The following is an 18,936-nucleotide window of genomic DNA, read 5'->3' as shown; positions in this document are numbered from 1 at the left end:
ATAGGTGGCATTATAACAGTTAAAAAGTTTTATAAACATATTTTCTTAGTAAATTGCCTGTATGGGCTGTTAATTTTTTTCCTATGATCTAGAATCTAGATGGTTACAGGCTTCCTAAAGGAAACGTAATATCTTTTACACATGCTCAAAGACCTTAAAGGGTTTGAACCATGATAACTGCTGCTCGCAGCTATATTTATTTTGTTTCTCTTCATATTTCAAGAGTAAAATGTTTTTGTTGTAAACAGTTTTATTGTAATTCATTATAGTGGAGACATATGGAAGTCAAAGACAGACTTTAATAAGCAAGCTTCAGTCAGTAATTCATTTGTAGGATTTACATCTTGTGTGTACCGTTAAACATTACTTTTGTTCCTCTCTCTGGTCATTGTCTGAAGATTTTCCAGTGATAACTTTCAACCTTTTATTTTCAATATCCATGCAAATTGCTCCTTTAGATTACACAGAATAAAATGGGTTTTACTTTAGTATAAAATATTGAAGTGTGTACATTTTTATTGATATCTATCATCTACTTATCTTGGGAGTTCGTCTGAGTTTGTGTACTCTTTGGTTTATGTAATTAAGGGAGTTTCGTAGTCCTGTGGTCACAGGTAGGTTAGTATGCAGGGAAATCCTCTCTCTGAGACATGCAGAAATCCGGCTGCAGGCTTTCGATCGTACAGTCGGACGTGTCCATGGTGCAGAGGCTGCAGTCACAGCTCAGAGCCACCGGGTACGTGATATGGGGGTCCACTCCGGGGGAACAGTCTGGCAAGCGGACGGTCTCGTAGCGGACGTCCCGGTAAGTACACACATGTTGGTAGACACTGGAAAATGGGCTCTTGTATACAGGCTCCTAGAAACAAGATAATGCACTGTTCTATATGTCACCACTGGAAATATTGATTCTTGTACATTAATATAAATGCTGCTAAAAATGGTTTCCATGCAAATAAAACAGAACTAAGCACCTTCGTTATGCAGTGGCCACTGCAGATGGTGGTCTGAAAAACCAGACATTTCGGACAGCCCTCTTTTTCCACCGCGACAGTCTCATTAACTGGCTCACATGGTGGAAGAAAAGAGCTTTCAGCCATGACTAGTAGAACAGCTAAACAGAATAAGAGAAGGAGGATGTTGTTCCAAACCACTACCATCCTGTGAAATGAAAAGGAAGGAAACCAATTTCATTCTCCTTGAAGCTTCATTGAAACATTCAGAATTTAACTGCATTAAAAATGTATTAGACTTACTTGACATGTGTCCCCGTTGCTCAGCAGGCTGTTATACGAGGCTCGGTTCAGTCACAGAGCATCTGGCTGATTTATATAGGGCTCTGAAACCAAGTGTAACCAACAATTAAACTAAAATCTGACCTTAAATTAATCACACTGACCTCAGATGGATTATGTGTTTCCACAACTGTTTAAATTTGTCAGGTCAGAATGAACAGATAAAAGACACCTGCTGTGCATTCAGTGTCATTTAGGAGAGTTTCATGTCTAATCTAAAATCATCTCCGTGGAGCTACATTTGATTCCATGGCCTCTATTTTAAACACGTGGTCAGGAAATTTTCTTGAATGGTCTAAGGCCCTGCTCTCAGATTTCACTGTAAGCCAGTTCATTAGTGTACACACTCAAACACAACTGTATTTTACAGCATATCAATGCTGCACAAATGCTTTTTATGATGACATCTATGGTTTCATTAAGAATGTTAGGAACTTTTTTATTCTACTTGTATCTGTTCTTTAGATTTTGGTTATTAAGTTCTTTTAAGAACTGTCTGCTGAAAGGATTTTTGGGGAACCAAAAATGGTAATTTGATTATACTAGGTAATATAAGGTGGATTCGTTTTATGGGTTGGTTTAGTGTTAGTATCTAGTTATTAGCCAGTTATTGAAATTACTACAATAAGTGGATAGTATGTACACGGGAAACCGGGCTAAAATAAAGTGCTCCTTGTTATTCTCTGGCATTGTCAGTATTGGAGCCTTTAGCAACCTTTAAAAGGTTCTCAGAGTTGCAAAATGATTTCACTGTTGGCTGACAACGTTTGAGGTCAGCTTGGAGAGAGAATTAGTCGAATTGTGTGTGGATGGTATGACAAACACAAAAACTTTGAATCACAAGAAGTGTATTGTTATTTTCAGACATATAACTGACAGAATTGCAGTAGGTTTGCTGACAATAATGTTTAGGATGCATGGTACAATGACAGACATCTGCATCGGATTTGAATCAAAAGCTTATAAATTGCAATCCAATTGAGAAAACCCCAATAAAAAGACAGTAGCTAGAGGAGGCCAAGACTGTAGACATGTTTCTGATTAAATGTTCTTATGTTTTCAGTCATGACCTTATGGCCAAGGACGTTCAAAAGGCACAGTATTGTCTTTTTCTTTATATCCTAGTATTTTACTGTAATTTTGTCATGGTATATTTGGGTTTTGTTCATGTTTCCTGTTTTTATTTTTGTCAAGATGAATGAACACTGGGTGAGAGGAATTACAGTTTTTCTCCATTGGTTTGGCTCATTTCTTGAAACAGAAATTACATTCTCAAAACAACATGGACTAATCAGCAAACCGATTGGCAATTTTTTTTCACAACAGAATAGCATTTCTCATTAATTTCATCAAATTCTAAATGTCTTAGTACATGTCTTAATGTCTCAGACCCTTTTTGCATTTGATTAAATATAGGTAGCCTACATTTAGCACAATTTCCAAGTGAATAGGTCTTGTTGAGCTAAACTAATTTTTTGATTCTCAGTCTAATGGCAGTTCGCTCCAAAACTTATCAGCGTAGGTAGGTAGTTAGCAGGTAACATGCAGGAATGAACACTGGGTAACATGAATGAACACTGGGTAACAGGAATGAACACTGGGCAACAGGACTGAACACTGGGTAACATGAATGAACACTGGGCAACAGGACTGAACACTGGGTAACAGGAATGAACACTGAGCAACAGGACTGAACACTGGGTAACAGGAATGAACACTGGGCAACAGGAATGAACACTGGGCAACAGGACTGAACACTGAGCAACAGGACTGAACACTGGGTAACATGAATGAACACTGGGTAACATGAATGAACACTGGGTAACAGGAATGAACACTGGGCAACAGGAATGAACACTGGGTAACAGGAATGAACACTGGGCAACAGGACTGAACACTGGGTAACAGGAATGAACACTGAGCAACAGGAATGAACACTGGGCAACTGGACTGAACACTGGGTAACAGGAATGAACACTGGGCAACAGGACTGAACACTGGGTAACATGAATGAACACTGGGTAACATGAATGAACACTGGGTAACAGGAATGAACACTGGGTAACATGAATGAACACTGGGCAATAGGACTGAACACTGGGTAACATGAATGAACACTGGGCAACAGGACTGAACACTGGGTAACAGGAATGAACACTGAGCAACATAAATGAACACAGGGTAGCAGGAATGAACACTGGGTAACATGAATGAACACTGGGTAACAGGAATGAACACTGGGTAACATGAATGAACACTGCGTAACATGAATGAACACTGGGTAACATGAATTAACACTGGGCAACAGGAATGAACACTGGGTAACATGAATGAACACTGGGTAACATGAATGAACACTGGGTAACAGGAATGAACACTGGGCAACTGGACTGAACACTGGGTAACATGAATGAACACTGGGTAACAGGAATGAACACTGGGTAACAGGAATGAACACTGGGTAACAGGAATGAACACTGAGCAACATAAATGAACACTGGGCAACATAAATGAACACAGGGTAGCAGGAATGAACACTTGACAAGATGAATGAACACTGGACAACAGGAATGAACACTGGCTAAAGGGAATGGGAATGAACAGTGTCTATGTGTTTGCATGTTTGTGATTGAAATTTCTGTGTTGAGGGGATGTTCTATGTGCTTGTTGTTCTTCACATCAATGGAAAGAGAAAGAAGGAGAAATAGGAGAAGAGGGATGTTATAGGTTGATAAGGAGGGGGGGGGACAAAATTCTTTGTTAAGGGAAGAAGGAGGCGGGAACCGGCCAACATTCAACACATTGTAAGTAAACAACTGAAAGTAAAGGTGGCAGCTCCTCTCTTGAGTCTATAAAAAACGAAAGCACAACAAGCAAATCGTTGAGAACTCTCGTTTAAACAGCATACACACCAAGATATTTGACCGCACTTCACATTTTTGACATTGTTGATCCTTTTTTCAATCGTAATTCAATGGACTATAGGGCCTATATTAAACCTTTAAATAAAAGGGTTATTGAGTTGTTTACACTGTATAATACAAGAGCCTGTACAAGACCTGCCAAATCCCGCTTCAACATGACATTTCACTGTACAGTAGTTTACTGTACTTGTAGTAGCCATAAAAACACATTTATTTTCATATGTTTAAAGGAAGTGTATGTAAGATTTTGGCCAAAACTTGTACTGCAATCCCTTTCAAATGAATGTAGAGAGGTGTATCCCTCTACCCCTCCCCCTTGACTTGAGGTTGCCAGATAGTCTCCAGGATCCAGCAGGAACATTTGTAGCTGCAGCTGTGGTAAGTAACTAAAGCGGAATTGGCAACCCGGATGCCGAAACACTACTGATTTTGTGATTGGTAGATAGGTGGAGGGTGGCGCTTTGGGCCAAAACACAACATGTCAACATTTAATCAATAATAAGCAAATATTAAAGACAATATAATAAGGCTGGTGCCTCATGAACAACGGCTTAAATTACCAACTATAGAAAAAAGCTTTGTTTGGGGCAGCCCTAGCTACTTATTTCAGATAGGCCTATATTCAAACCAGCAGGTCACAATGGGCATTGTGGGTTGAGTGAGCAGTGCTGAGCAGAATAAGCTTAAAAAATGAACAGAATCCCAAGAAAGGCGCTCTCCACTCTTCCGCTCTTTCTATGCTCACCACAACGGTCACAATATGATCTAATGAATGTTTTAAAAGCATAATTCAACATATAAATAATACTTTTATTTAAAAGTATTATTTACTTCAAAAAGCCATTTAAAGTGTTTATTAATAATAAATTACTAAATGCTAAAAATTTATAAATGGAAATGGACAAACAATTTCTGTGAAACTAGGGGGTTCCTGCGCCCCTGGAGAAGAAAGGAAGGAGAGTCATAAGGCGGGAAATAGAGACATTCCAGGTGTCTCACTCCTTCATTTGCAGCATGCCATGGGTGGTTGCTTTTGGCACCTGTAAGGGTTCTCCTCGGGACTTACTTTTGGTCTTCTTGTGGCCTTCAGAAGATGCTGATGATGCAACTTCCTGTTGAAAATGTGGCATGAAGGAAAATGCCCCTATTTGTGAAAATAGGCTAATTTTCTAGCTCCCTTAAACTAAAATAGTTGAGTTTTACCGTTTTCGAAAAATCCATTCAGCTGATCTCCGGGTCTGGTGGTAGCATAACTATGGTAGCATAGATAACTGAATCTGATTAGACCGTTAGCATCTCGCTAAAAGAATGACCAGAGAGCTTCTATTTTCATATTTTCATCTTGACTCTTCTGTAGTTACAGTTGTTAAGGTTACGTAGTATTACCGTTGCGGGTCAGCGTTGGGTTCCGAGGAAAAAGATAGACGAGAGATGGGATCATCTTTAGCCGTTCACGGCATATTTATTATTTTAGCTGACCAACACATCAGTCTCACGGTCAGACAGCTTTTTAGTCAGAGACTACCACAAATCAACTGGGACAAACATCCTCAATACGCACACGCGTCTTTTCTCTTTTCTTTTAGTATACACTTTCAGTGCCCCCTTGTGGCATACACATATGCATAACAATGAACAGTATAACATTATATACAACTGAGGACATAATGAACATATTTTAACAACAGTGTGTACTAAGACCGACGGAAAGTGAAAAGTTGCGATTTTCAATTCCGATATGGCCTCAAACTATACTCTCATTCATTTCTCTTCCTTAACTCTCTGCTAAGCTATGCTAAAAGTGCTACCACTAGACCCGGAGAAAGGCTGAATAGATTTCCGAAAACTCAGAACTGTTTAACTCTAGGGGAGTTAGAAAATTTGCCTATTTTCAAACATAGTGGCATGTTCCTTTAATTGGGAGCAAAGTAACAGGACTGAGTTGAAAACTTGGGATATGACTGAAATGTGTATTTTGATTTCTTTATCATATATATAATGCATAGATGGGACAGATACAACAATGCAAGACTTTTAATAATTACATTGCATGGTAAAGTTTAGGGTGACATAGTGAGGACATGTAACAAATGCTATGTTTTATGTTCGCTAAACTTTTTAATTAATGTTTTAAATGTTATATTTTACATTTAGATTAATGTGCATGACACATTGCTTACTAATAAAATGTAGTTTAGAGTTAATGTTCATGCATATTTATACAATGAAATGGCACCCATTCTGTTTAATGGATCAATTCAAAAACCCCGGAACCAATAATCGCCAGCTAACGTGCTCCGTCAGGAAGGAGTTATCGGCGCACCACAGAAGTAGTTGTTGAAATTTCATAACGTATGAACTTGATGATTGTGTTGAATATTAATCTCGAAAATGACTGAGGAGGGCGGTAAGAGTCAAGTGGGTGTTATTTTATTTAAGAATTATAGTCAGATATTACGCTGGAGTAGATTTTATAAGACAAGGTCATATAATATGCCGGTCATAATTTTAAGGATGTCATACTAAATTGTTATGGTTACATTCATGGTTACATTCACCTTGTTATCTAGCAAAGAATATACCATGGTATTACTATCTAATACTGTAACATGGTACTGTCACTGTATTTTGTTGTAATGGTCCAGATACTTATATAAACATGCTGTTAAATGTAAGTTTTGAGTTTGTTAGGGTGTCATGTTATTTATATTTATTCAGTGAACCCTTAAGTGACCTTTGAGATTTACATCAGTGCAGTGAATGAGTGGCAATGATACACATTGTAATTTTAATGTAAATTCAACCCATTTTAACTTTAACACACACACAGGGTCCGAAGGTCCTGGGGATCCTTGATCTGCAGAATACACCGTGTGCTCGGGAGTCTATTCTTCATGGAGCAGGTGCTTTAATGGTGGCAGGACTGGTGCACTTTTTGGCAACAAGTAAGGCAGTGATTAAACTGATCTTCAGTGTTGTTGATCATGTGTCTGTGTGTAATGTCTTTAATGCTAAACCTGTCATTCACAGGTCGGGTAAAGAGGTCGTTTGATGTGGGAGTCGCAGGATTCATGCTCACAACGCTGGGCTCGTGGTGCGTGTCTAAATAAATATGGCAAGCCATTGTGACTTTCATTCATTCACAGGATATGAATCCTTGATATCAACCATTGAATTTCCACTAGTCAACAAGGATGATATCACTCGCAGAAATACAAATTCACGTAAAAACTATAATTCTTGATATCTGTAATTGTATTTTCATTAGTGAAATGTCACCATAATGCCATGCCATTTAAATTCAATTAATGATATTAAGAATAGATTTTTTACTTGTTGAAATTCCAATTTCACATCAGGTGAAATTTACTAGTAAAAATCAGATTTTTTTTTTTATCATTAATTGCGTGGTTTCTATGGCAAATGTATATTCTTGATATCAACAATTAAATCGCTTCTAGTAAAAATTTTCAAGAATTAGTATTTCAGCGAGTGATGACTATGGCACGCCGTTTTGACTTTGAATCATTCCCTGGATATGAATTCTTGATATGAACAATTCAGTTTCAAGAATTCAATTTTGACTATATTTTCACAATTTTCACTGTGATATCAACAATGAAGTCATCACTCGCAGAAATTGAATTCTGGATATCAATAATTGAATTTCAACTGGTGAAAACTACAATTCTGGATATCTGTAATTGTAGAACAAAGATGCAAATCAAAGGCACTCTCCTTTCAATTATTAAAAAGCCTTTATTTAACTGGCTATTTCATAGAAGAAAATTTAAAAGACATGGGGGTGAAAAACAACCCACGCGTTTAGGGTGTGCTAAGCAGAGTGAATTTGTATTTTCACTAGTGAAATCTCACCATAGGCTGCCGTTCAAATTTTATTGTTGATATCAATATCATTCAAAAATCTAAAATGGCGTGTAACATTGTTACTAGTGGCAATTTACATATTTACTATTAGCGATTAATTGTTGATATCAAGAATAGACATTTGCACTAGAAATCCCATTATTACTGATATCAAAAATAATGATTTTTACTAGTAAGAATTATGTTTCTGATGTGAAATTGAAATTAGTAAGAAATCAATTCTTGATATCAACAATTTCATTTGAATAGCAGCCTATAGTAAGATTTCACTAGTGAAAATACAATTACAGATATCAAGAATTATAGTTTTCACCAGATGAAATTCAATTATTGATATCCAGAATTTGATTTCTGCGAGTTATGACGTCATTGTTGATATCAGGAATTAACCTTTTTACATAATAATAATTGAATTGTTCATATCAAGAATTCATATCCTGGGAGTGATTAAAAGTCAAAACGGCTTGCAATAAATATATATATATATTATTTACATGAATAAAGAGAAACACAGCAAATGTTACAATGATTTATTAATACTTTTCAAGTAAATCAAAAAAATTTTTTTTGATTTTGTTGTCCATTACAGAAATGTAAATATGAATGTGCATAAGAATGTGGAAAATAATAATGCATTGTCATGTAAATGTAAAACTATGTAATCTCATGAGGTTCGTCTGTTGATCTCATGCTGTTATTTGACAGGTTCTACTGCAGATATAATAATGCCAAGCTGCGTGTTCAGCAGAGAATCATTCAGGATGGCATAAAGAATAAAGTCATTTATGAAGGCACGAATTTGGATCCCACACGGAAGAAGACAGAAGATGAGTAGACGTTCCGGGTCTGATGCCTTTAATGTGAATACCTCTTTATTTATTGCGACGTAATAAAATGTCAGATGTTTGTAATAAATGTTTTTTAATATATAAAACGAATGCTTTTTATCTTTATTTGAAGAATTTGTTGTAGGCAGAATGTGTCTGAAACGTATGGGAACTAAGTCAACTATTTGTTAATTTGCAACAACAAGCATTACTTTTTTGGTAATAAAGTATTTCCCCAGAGCTCTATTTGATTTGAAGTAAAAATAGAAAATAAAAGGACATCACACTAAATAAATAATAGATCAGCAGGTGTTTTAAGAGCTGCAGTTTTAGCGTTCAAACACACGATGGCGCCGCGTCACACTTGAACGAATGACGTCATTGCACGAGACGGCAGGTTGGTTCCCGCTAGAGGGCATTTGGAAAGATTTTGATTCGGTTTTGTTAAACCTACTAAACAGAAAGCATGACTTTACAATACAACATACTTTTACTGCTTTCTGTGCTATGATGTCCTGGGACCCAGGAATAGACTTTTGTCCTCTGTAGTGAATGACACTATTGAATGTCCTGTAAAGAGCGCATTCAGGGCTCTTCAGAGAGACAAATATGTTGACGTTTCACCATCACAACAACTCCTTGGTCTTTTAAAATTACATTACTTTAGTGATTAAATTTAGCACTCCTATGGATAATATTTGGTAATTATCCTTTAAATCTGACACATTTTAGTTGTTTGTCATAAATCAACTTTCAGGAAAATGTTATGGGGTTTCTAATCAAAATTAGACTTTCTGTTACATAACAAGACATTGATTTCATACATTACTTTAGTCGAGGACACCAGGACAGCATGTTTATCAGACACAACAAGTGAATAGGGAAAGAAATTATATTTCAGCACTCCTATAAACTGAAGTGCCAAATTTTTGATGTTAGTTAGAAATCTCAAAATGCATAATAAAAAGAAGAGAAAGACACTTTCTGGCAATCAGATGAGCTGCACAACTGGCCTTTTACCTCACAAAAAACTTCCCTTGATACCAACTGGTTAAAAGTCATTGAAATTAGCTCTAAAACAAATCTAGCCCTTTCAATGTACAGACGTAGTTCCTCATTGGCTGCACATCTGTTTGCTTGATGAAATGTGATTGGTCTAATCTTTGCATCTATTTAACAATGTCACCTTTGCTCAATAACTATTTATGTTATAGTTTAGGTTAATGGCTACTTTTTTTGTATACTGCGAATATGGTTTAAATAGCATGCTATTTGGCTCAAAACAACTTAAAATAAGGTGGAATTTTGGAATAAGTTACACCAATAATGTGATACAAAGATGGAGTTTTTGTCCGGTTTAGAGTATTTCTAGATGAACACACAAAAGCTTCTGCAATTCAGTGATACAGTTTCTCAAACCAATTTGCATGGTAATGCAATTTTATTTTATTTCACCTTGCTTGCAGAGACATTCAATTTTAAAGCAGAATCACATAATGTGGCAAAAAAGCTGATATGAACTATACAGATGTGCTTGCACATTAAAAATAAGAGTTTATTATGTGTCACTCATATCTCCATTCTTAAACATTTCTCACCAATGAAATAATGATGGGGTAAAATATTTTACAAAAAAGAGAACACTTGCGATACAAGAACTTTAAAAATGTTGCAAAACTATTAAAACCATAACACTGCACAAAAAAGATGGACCTATGCACACTTGATTATATACATTACTAGTATTCAAATTCACTGCATTATGGTGAAGTTAATCAAAATGCAAAGCCTTTTGTAGATGTTTCACAACGTGCTATTTTGTTTAAAATAGTTTCATAGAAAATAGTTTCGTTTTAGTTTCATAGATCATAAATATTCAAAAACAAAGTGTCCACTACTTCCCGGCACCATGGTATTCGATAGCACTATTGATATAGTGTTACCATATTCATGCTATTTACATTCCAAAGAAAACAGTGGTACTCCCATAGTGCCGTGCTCTTTTGGTTAGTGTTAATGCATTAAGTTAATGTATGCGTGCTTTACACTGGAGGGAATATGAACTTTGAATGATCACTCTTGATCAGTGAGCTCTCTGTGTCTGATTCCACAATCTCCACGTCATTGTGAGAGCTGGAGGTGCTGGCGACGCGCGCTATCTTCGTCAGGGTCTTCTCGTATGGGGCCGGGAGGTAAACCATCAGAAAAACGCCATCATTGCCTTCTTCAGTGCCGTCTCCTTCCTCCAAAGTGGACAGAAATTCAGCCGTGCCGTCAGCATCATCAAAATCCAGCGTTATTACTTTGGCCGTGTTCTCTTTGACCCTGGAGCATCTTTTGTAAACGAAAAAGACAATTCCGGTGAGGAAGAGCAACGAGCCCGTCATTATGACCACAATGAGCGTCACCTCCGCTCTCTCCTCGACCTTGCCGGAGGTCAGCTCGTTCCAGTAACCCTGACAACACATGAGAACACACACAGAGGAAATCACACGATGCTCATAATCTTTGAGGCCTGTTCATTAAAGTCACCATGAAATCAAAACTGACACTAATTATTATTTGTATGGAATATTGCAGTGCTTGCTATAGGGCTGTGCTATAGCCTATTGAACAAAAATGTGATATGCAATATCTTGTTTAAAGGGTTAGTTCACCCAAAAATGAAATTGATGTCATTGCCTCCTCACCCTAATGTCGTTCCACACCCGTAAGACCTCCGTTCATCAACGGAACACAGTTTAAGATATTTTATATTTAGTCCAAGAGCGTATCTAAGTGTATGCACACTATACTGTCCATGTCCAGAAAGGGAATAAAAACATCATCACAGTAGTCCATATGAGACATCAGTGGGTTAATTAGAGTCTCTTGAAGCATCCAAAATACATTTGGGTCCAAAAATAACACAAACTACGACTTTATTCAGCATTGTCTTCTGCATTGCATTCGGATCGCCAATGTCTCGTGATTTCAGCAGTTTGGCAGTTTGAGACGTGATCCAAACTGCGGAAATCACGAGACATTGGCGATCCGAATCACGAATCAATAAGCTGATTCATAACCGTTTGAATCATTATTTGAGGATTGAAAACAAACCCGGAAGAGAAGACAATGCTGAATAAAGTCGTAGTTTTTGTTATTTTTGGACCCAAATGTATTTTGGATGCTTCAAGAGACTCTAATTAACCCACTGATGTCTCATATGGACTACTGTGATGATGTTTTTATTCCCTTTCTGGACGTGGACAGTATAGTGTGCATACACTTACATACGCTCTCGGACTAAATCTAAAATATCTTAAACTGTGTGTGAAGATGAACGGAGGTCTTACGGGTGTGGAGCGACATTAGGGGGAGGAGTTAATGACATCAATTTCCTTTTTGGATGAACTAACCCTTTAAATAAATGCGATATGATATTGCTAAAAGTGTATAAAATCTATTAAATTAAATTAAAATCATTATTTAAGAATGATACCATTTGTTCCAATTTTTTCTGGGAAAAGAAAGCATCGCTACAACTTCTGAAAGTGATCAGGAGCATTTTAGCAAAAATGTGTCATAAATCTGACAATATAATTTTAACATCAATGTAAACAAACAAAAAATGTAATGCCAATATTTAAACAGCAAAACCTTTTTGTTTGTCTTGGTAATATATAGTTATATCAACCTAAAACTGAACATCAAGAGCCCAAATAAACAAAGACACCTGAAGTAGGGGTGGATGATTATTTTTGTTATTTTAATTTATCTTTGTTATTAAAAATACGAACAAAAAACAGTATTCTTCACATAAATTAAACATACACTGATACATAATAAAGCCACAGAGATTTGCTCTTGTTCTTCTGTTGTTCGACAGACAGTGGCAGGTTTTCTGTACTAGCCGCCTGTTACTTTAAGAGCTAATGCACAGATCCTGTTGACACACATTTGGTTTCTTTCCCCAACTGATATCGTTCATTAAAGCATAACTGACTGTTTCCATGAATTCTCATCAAGACAGCCCTTTTGACATAACTGTGTCTATATTCACAATGTTGAAGTAGCCTATTAAAATCATTCAGATATTGCATGCCATTGCTATATGCATATTGCGATATGTACATTTGCCATATTTCGATAGTTTCGATATATTGCACAGCCCTACTTGCTATACATGAATTGATCTGTGCACATCATTATTTTAATCAAAATAACTCCCCCTCCCTCTTGCAGCAACATCTCGGTTACATCCCAAATCACACACTTCCCTACTATTTAGTAAGCGAAAAACAGTATGTGACAAAAGAAGAATGTCTGAATTCACAGTACTCATAAAAGAGAAGGTGTAAAGTCCCCGGATGACCGACTACTTCTGGCGAGATTCTGAATTGTGCATTTGATGGACACTTTACTATCACATGTGGCCACGGGAGAGGATTTATGAATGGCATTGAAGTGATCACATAATAGAATACTTTTTGGAAAAGTACAACCTCACGAACAGGGACGTTTTGAAGGGAATATTTTTACCCATTTAGACCCCAGTTCCTGTGGACAAAACACAGTTTTGTTAGTTTCCCGGGAAAGTTCCTGCGGTGGAAACGTGGCTATAGACTTGTTCCTGGGTCAACCTATTTTGGGGAAATGATAGGTGAATATGTCTGCCCAGATCTGGCCCACATCTGGGTCGTGTTGAATCCACTTGTGGCCCAGGAACTCAAACTCCATTGTTGATTTGAATTGCAAACAACTCTTACTGCACGCACCGCAACAGACTTTAAGGTTGAAATAAAATGCTGTGTAAACCAATCAGCATGTGCAGTGCCCAAGTCCCACCCCTGACAGTTCCTGAACTTTCAAAAAGTACTCTCTCGCAAGCAGGGACTTTCTGAGGGGGGAATATTACCTGAAACTTAAGACCCCGTTTTCTGCGGTCGAAGCGCACAGAGGACCACCACAAAGTCCACAGTTCATGCGGTGGAAACTCGGCTTATATTCCTGTCTGGGGTAGAAGCACCTAACCCTATTTGTAAGCCTAAATTTGACATAATCTGAAAACGTGTCTTTCAAATCAGAATGGTTGATTGATGTTGATTCAGGAACACTTGGTGAAATCACTGCTTGTATGCGAGTGATGGTATCAGACAATGACAGATAGTAAATGAGCCGTGGTATGAATGATCATGGTGTAACTTCCAAATGAAAGCAGTCATGTAAATCTGATAGGCCTGGTGTGCACTTATGGTTCATTTACCCCATCTGCTTAGTCTGTAAGCAAACAAACAAGTTTTACCTTTAGACGGTTCTCAGTTGATGGTGGTGCGGATGCGCCTGCGACCCAGTCATATGAGCCACGTCCCGCCGGCCCAAACTGTATCCAGCTGCTATCCATAAGCACACGCATGTTTGCTCTGTCAGCTCCTCTACTGCGTGCTGATTATACACTGCTGCATCATCCAGCTTTAATGGCTTACCCTGTGACCGTCATATGCAAGTAGACACAGTTCGACACAAGCAGGGATCAAGAGATGGTGCCAGAGCATCCAATCAAAGGGAATGGCTGAGTCTTAACACAACTGGCCTACATACATCACACAGCTGGGAGATCATCTGGGTCCAATCCGATGGCTTTGGAAATAGACCTAACTTGTGCTATTTTCTTAGTTATTTTCTCCAATTACTGACTTTTTTTTTAATTTAGCAAAAAGCAAACTAGCAGATGTATCAATAACTTCGTAATGTGAGCCACATATGATCATATACGTGCATTTGCTACAACGATGGATTGATATATAAAGTGGCAAATTTGTGAGCCCTCTGAAAATATCTGGATTTCTGCATTGATTTATCTTTAATTTATTACTTATTTTATAACCAGTTATAATAAGCAAACATAATATGACTCAACTAATGACACAAACAGTTTTAATTGAAGACATTGAGTGATCATTGACAGGGCAGGCTGAAAAAAATGAGTAAAAAAGGAAAGGGGGTGCATTCATAGACTGAGTAAACCCAGCCCGATCTGCCGGCGATTTGATTTCTCCCTGTACATGGGAGCGTCTTAGTACATACTTTTTTCCTGCTTCTGTTACAAATTTGCAGGGACCAGTCACAAACTGGCTTATCCACCTGGCACGCTATTGGCCGGTTTAACACGATGACTGATAAAGAAGCGATGGATCGTTGGTCTGATTGGTTGAAGGACTATCCAATTGCATACAGAATCATTTAAACTATGCCCGTTGATCACGCCTCTTGTGCAGTAGATATACAGAGCAGACTCCCCAGACTAATGTTTAATCTTAAAAGACCGAGCTTGGTTTGGTGAAAGCCACACAAGTGCATTAACGCACAGGCTTCTATTGGCTGAAGCTATACTGGGGAGGGGCCGACTGGCTGCACGCAATTATATTTTCAAATAATGATTTGTTCATATGGGAGTTTGCAGCAGTGACAGCAGCATTAAAGCTACACTGTGTAACTTTTTTAGTTTATTCTTAGCTAAAAACACTTCAAAATACATTGTTCTTTCAAAAATGTATGTGCTCATTAATGTATATTTACTTCTTTCAAGTAATAAAGTATTCTTGTAAGTTTATAATATGCCGTTGAAAATACATACGGGTGAGGGGTTTGAATGCCGGTCGCCATTTTGTCCCTCCATCTTGAACGTACATTAGCCAAAGAGGGACATACCCGTAAATTCAAACTTCGCCTTTCGCGTTTTAACACTCGATGGCACCGTGTCGAATGTGAAGAGGGGGATTGCCATGTTAATCTTGGACTAAATCGGCCACCGTAGGAGTTAAAACGAAATCAGAATTGAGAGGAACAGAAACTAATATTCACTGGATGGTCAAATACCTTTACACTAGCCTGACAAGCCGGACCCACATCAAGATGTTTGGTCTGGAAACTCACCATTGACAGCTCAATCCGAGGGGCGGGATAAACGGTTGCCTTTCAAACTCCCTCTGCACGCGATAGGATAGCGCTACACCAACCAGAGCAACAAAGGTGAAGCAGAGCTCGCTGACAGATTAAACATTCGCCGTATTCGGTCGGCTAAACTCAGAACACATCTTCCCTTAAGAATGACTTCAGTGCCACTCTTTGTTCTTTTCTCCAAGTCTCCAGAGTCGCGGTCAAAGCTGATTCAAAAGACATACTAGAAGCACGCAAGCGCAACTCGGCCGTGGTCATTATGGCCCCGCCCGCCGACTCTATACACAACGTGATTGGCCCGGCAAGAGTTAGGGGAATACAGCTCAGAAGGGTATTTAGAGTTCCTAGACGACACTTGCGGGCAGATTAAATTTGCTGCCGCTAGGGTGCGTCTAAATTTCTAGGCTACCTTTACACCGCTAGATGGGGGAAAATATCACACAGTGTAGCTTTAAGCATTTTCAATTTCAAACCTAAGCCATCAAATTGACATCAGCTGAGAAGGAACGCCGTTTCCAGACCGGAAATTAATTTCAGATTTTGATTAAAGGGGGGGTGAAACACTCAGTTTCAGTCAGTGTCATGTCAATCTTGAGTACCTATAGAGTAGCATTGCATCCTGCATATCTCCGAAAAGTCTTTATTTTTTTAATAATTATATAAGAAAGATGCGCTGTTCCGAGTCTTTCCGAAAAAAGCCGAGCGGGTGGGGGCGTGTCGTGTGAGCGGAGCTAAACAATGACGTGTGCAGCAGCGCGCTGTGTGTTGAGTCGAGTGCATCCCTAACAGCGGGAAAAAAACTTTATTCAAAATAAAAATATGGCTTTTAATCAGATACAGCCATACATCTATGATCCGGAGTCAGACCCAGAGGCTGCAGTTGAACAGGAGCAGCAGCAAAAACGACTAGAGCAGGACGTCTCTATGTGGTACAAGTTATACACTAACTATATAATATGCTTAGCGGCTTGTGTTATTTACATATTTATACTTGAATTATATCGTCGTATTTTTGTCTTTGAAGGTGTACATGTGGGAAGTGCAGTTGTGCACGTGTGTGTGTGTGTTTACGCGTGGTTTGTGTAGACAGTAAGCGGACTAAAAAAAACACAGACATTTGAAGCAGTCTCACTCACCCTTCTAACGTTGGGACTGCTCCATCCTTCAGCATTAGGCGATTGGGAAAATTCGGCGTCGAGCTGGGCCTTGTTTATGAAACAGTCGGCACCGAAATGCAGCGAACAGATATAAACATTCGCGCAACTCAGTTGCTGATCCGGAAAAGCAAATTACATCCACTGTTGCCTTACCGCGGGGTTTTGGAGAATCTGTGCAGGACTGTCTTGGTCTGGCAACCAAAAACGCACTTTTTTGGTGACATTGTTATGTGCTATGTGTAATTGTCACCTGTCCAGCATCCTACAAGCCAGCGCTTTGATGGGCGTAGCCTGTTGCTTTCGCTCTCTCCCTCTCTCTCTCTCACGCTCTTCCGGTAGAATTGTCCGTAAGGCCCATACAAGGAAATTCCGCCCCCATTAACGTCAAAGGGGACGCATGATCTCAAAAAACTTGCCGAAACTTATGACTAACTGGAAGTAGTATTTTTGACAAAGAAATACTCCCATCAAACGTCCACCTTAACTTTTGAAACTTTGTCTATGTTTAGGATGGGATTCCAAGTCTTTAACAGTGTAAAAAGATCAGTATGCATGAAACAGCATTTCACCCCCCCTTTAAAGATTACCACCGTAAGACCTTTAACACATTTAACAACGTAAATAGGGCCAATTTTTTATTTCATGAGGACTAAAGAAACTGCTACTTCTGAGTGAATCAGATGAATACATATGAGACAGAACAAGGGACGAGCTTTAAGTATCCAGCTCTGTCTGGTAATTATGACTATTTTGTAATTTATGATGTTGATTTGAATTACTCTCTGGATTAGTTCAAGTGGAATTGTAAAGTTAAAGATTGCCGTCCATCATGGGTTAAACACCCTTGTCCAAATTCAACTTCTTTAGGGTCTAAATTGAAATAATGCCAACTGACCAAAACCGAGACAACTGAAAATGAATGGGTGTGAGTTGATTTAAAGCTACACTTTGTGATATTTTCCCCCATCTAGCGGTGAAAAGGTATATCTTCATCCGTTAGTCTGCTACGAGCGAGAGACAGAGAGGAGGAGCGCTGAAGTCAAACCCTGTCCTCTATTCAATATTCAGTTTCACTTGGAAATACACACAGCACTGAAGAAAACTCACTTGCAACTTCCGGTTCACTGGGACTGTAAAGGTTGTTGTTTGACTTAACCCATCTGTAATGATAAACAATTATTCCATTATATGTATTTTAACTTTTTTTGCAAATCAGTTTGCAGTGTACAGTCTTGTTCAAAATAATAGCAGTACAATGTGACTAACCAGAATAATCAAGGTTTTTAGTATATTTTTTATTGCTACGTGGCAAACAAGTTACCAGTAGGTTCAGTAGATTCTCAGAAAACAAACAAGACCCAGCATTCATGATATGCACGCTCTTAAGGCTGTGCAATTGGGCAATTAGTTGAAAGGGGTGTGTTCAAAAAAATAGCAGTGTCTACCTTTGACTGTACAAACTCAAAACTATTTTATACAAACATTTTTTTTCTGGGATTTAGCAATCCTGTGAATCACTAAACTAATATTTAGTTGTATGACCACAGTTTTTTAAAACTGCTTGACATCTGTGTGGCATGGAGTCAACCAACTTGTGGCACCTCTCAGCTGTTATTCCACTCCATGATTCTTTAACAACATTCCACAATTCATTCATATTTCTTGGTTTTGCTTCAGAAACAGCATTTTTGATATCACCCCACAAGTTCTCAATTGGATTAAGGTCTGGAGATTGGGCTGGCCACTCCATAACATTAATTTTGTTGGTTTGGAACCAAGACTTTGCCCGTTTACTAGTGTGTTTTGGGTCATTGTCTTGTTGAAACAACCATTTCAAGGGCATGTCCTCTTCAGCATAGGGCAACATGACCTCTTCAAGTATTTTAACATATGCAAACTGATCCAT

The 18,936-nt window shown here is 38.3% G+C and overlaps 3 protein-coding genes across 3 annotated transcripts; 1 reads left to right on the top strand and 2 right to left on the bottom strand.

Moving 5' to 3' along the window:
• Positions 1-553: 553 nt before the first annotated feature.
• lhb (luteinizing hormone subunit beta) lies at positions 554-1,160 on the bottom strand. The gene is made up of 2 exons (XM_067421386.1): positions 975-1,160; positions 554-859 (listed from the first exon to the last, which is right to left on the bottom strand). Exons 1-2 carry the CDS (start codon positions 1,158-1,160, stop codon positions 620-622), a joined length of 426 nt encoding a protein of 141 aa, XP_067277487.1. The 3' UTR covers positions 554-619.
• Positions 1,161-6,506: 5,346 nt separating this feature from the next.
• Positions 6,507-9,072, top strand: cox20 (cytochrome c oxidase assembly factor COX20). The gene is made up of 4 exons (XM_067421387.1): positions 6,507-6,637; positions 7,050-7,164; positions 7,250-7,313; positions 8,813-9,072. The coding sequence occupies exons 1-4, from the start codon at positions 6,611-6,613 to the stop codon at positions 8,940-8,942; spliced, it is 336 nt and encodes a 111-aa protein (XP_067277488.1). The 5' UTR covers positions 6,507-6,610; the 3' UTR covers positions 8,943-9,072.
• Positions 9,073-10,803: 1,731 nt separating this feature from the next.
• Positions 10,804-14,434, bottom strand: LOC137045514 (small integral membrane protein 28-like). Its single transcript, XM_067422191.1, has 2 exons — positions 14,219-14,434; positions 10,804-11,390 (listed from the first exon to the last, which is right to left on the bottom strand). The coding sequence occupies exons 1-2, from the start codon at positions 14,327-14,329 to the stop codon at positions 10,977-10,979; spliced, it is 525 nt and encodes a 174-aa protein (XP_067278292.1). The 5' UTR covers positions 14,330-14,434; the 3' UTR covers positions 10,804-10,976.
• Between the last annotated feature and the right edge of the window lie 4,502 nt (positions 14,435-18,936).

Source organism: Pseudorasbora parva, chromosome 17 (assembly GCF_024679245.1).
Source record: "Pseudorasbora parva isolate DD20220531a chromosome 17, ASM2467924v1, whole genome shotgun sequence".
NCBI lineage: Eukaryota > Metazoa > Chordata > Actinopteri > Cypriniformes > Gobionidae > Pseudorasbora > Pseudorasbora parva.
The sequence above is the reverse complement of the archived record's forward strand: the minus strand, read 5'-3'. Positions and strand labels throughout refer to the sequence as shown.

Coding starts and splice junctions, on each gene's coding strand:
- lhb (XM_067421386.1), bottom strand. CDS start 1,160: ATGGTAGTGGTTTGGAACAACATCCTCCTTCTCTTATTCTGTTTAGCT. Junction 860..974: donor GTGGCCACTGCATAACGAAG/GTGCTTAGTTCT, acceptor TCTTGTTTCTAG/GAGCCTGTATACAAGAGCCC.
- cox20 (XM_067421387.1), top strand. CDS start 6,611: ATGACTGAGGAGGGCGGTAAGAGTCAA. Junction 6,638..7,049: donor AGGAGGGCGGTAAGAGTCAA/GTGGGTGTTATT, acceptor ACACACACACAG/GGTCCGAAGGTCCTGGGGAT. Junction 7,165..7,249: donor GGTGCACTTTTTGGCAACAA/GTAAGGCAGTGA, acceptor TGTCATTCACAG/GTCGGGTAAAGAGGTCGTTT.
- LOC137045514 (XM_067422191.1), bottom strand. CDS start 14,329: ATGCGTGTGCTTATGGATAGCAGCTGGATACAGTTTGGGCCGGCGGGA. Junction 11,391..14,218: donor CAACTGAGAACCGTCTAAAG/GTAAAACTTGTT, acceptor ATGTGTTGTCAG/GGTTACTGGAACGAGCTGAC.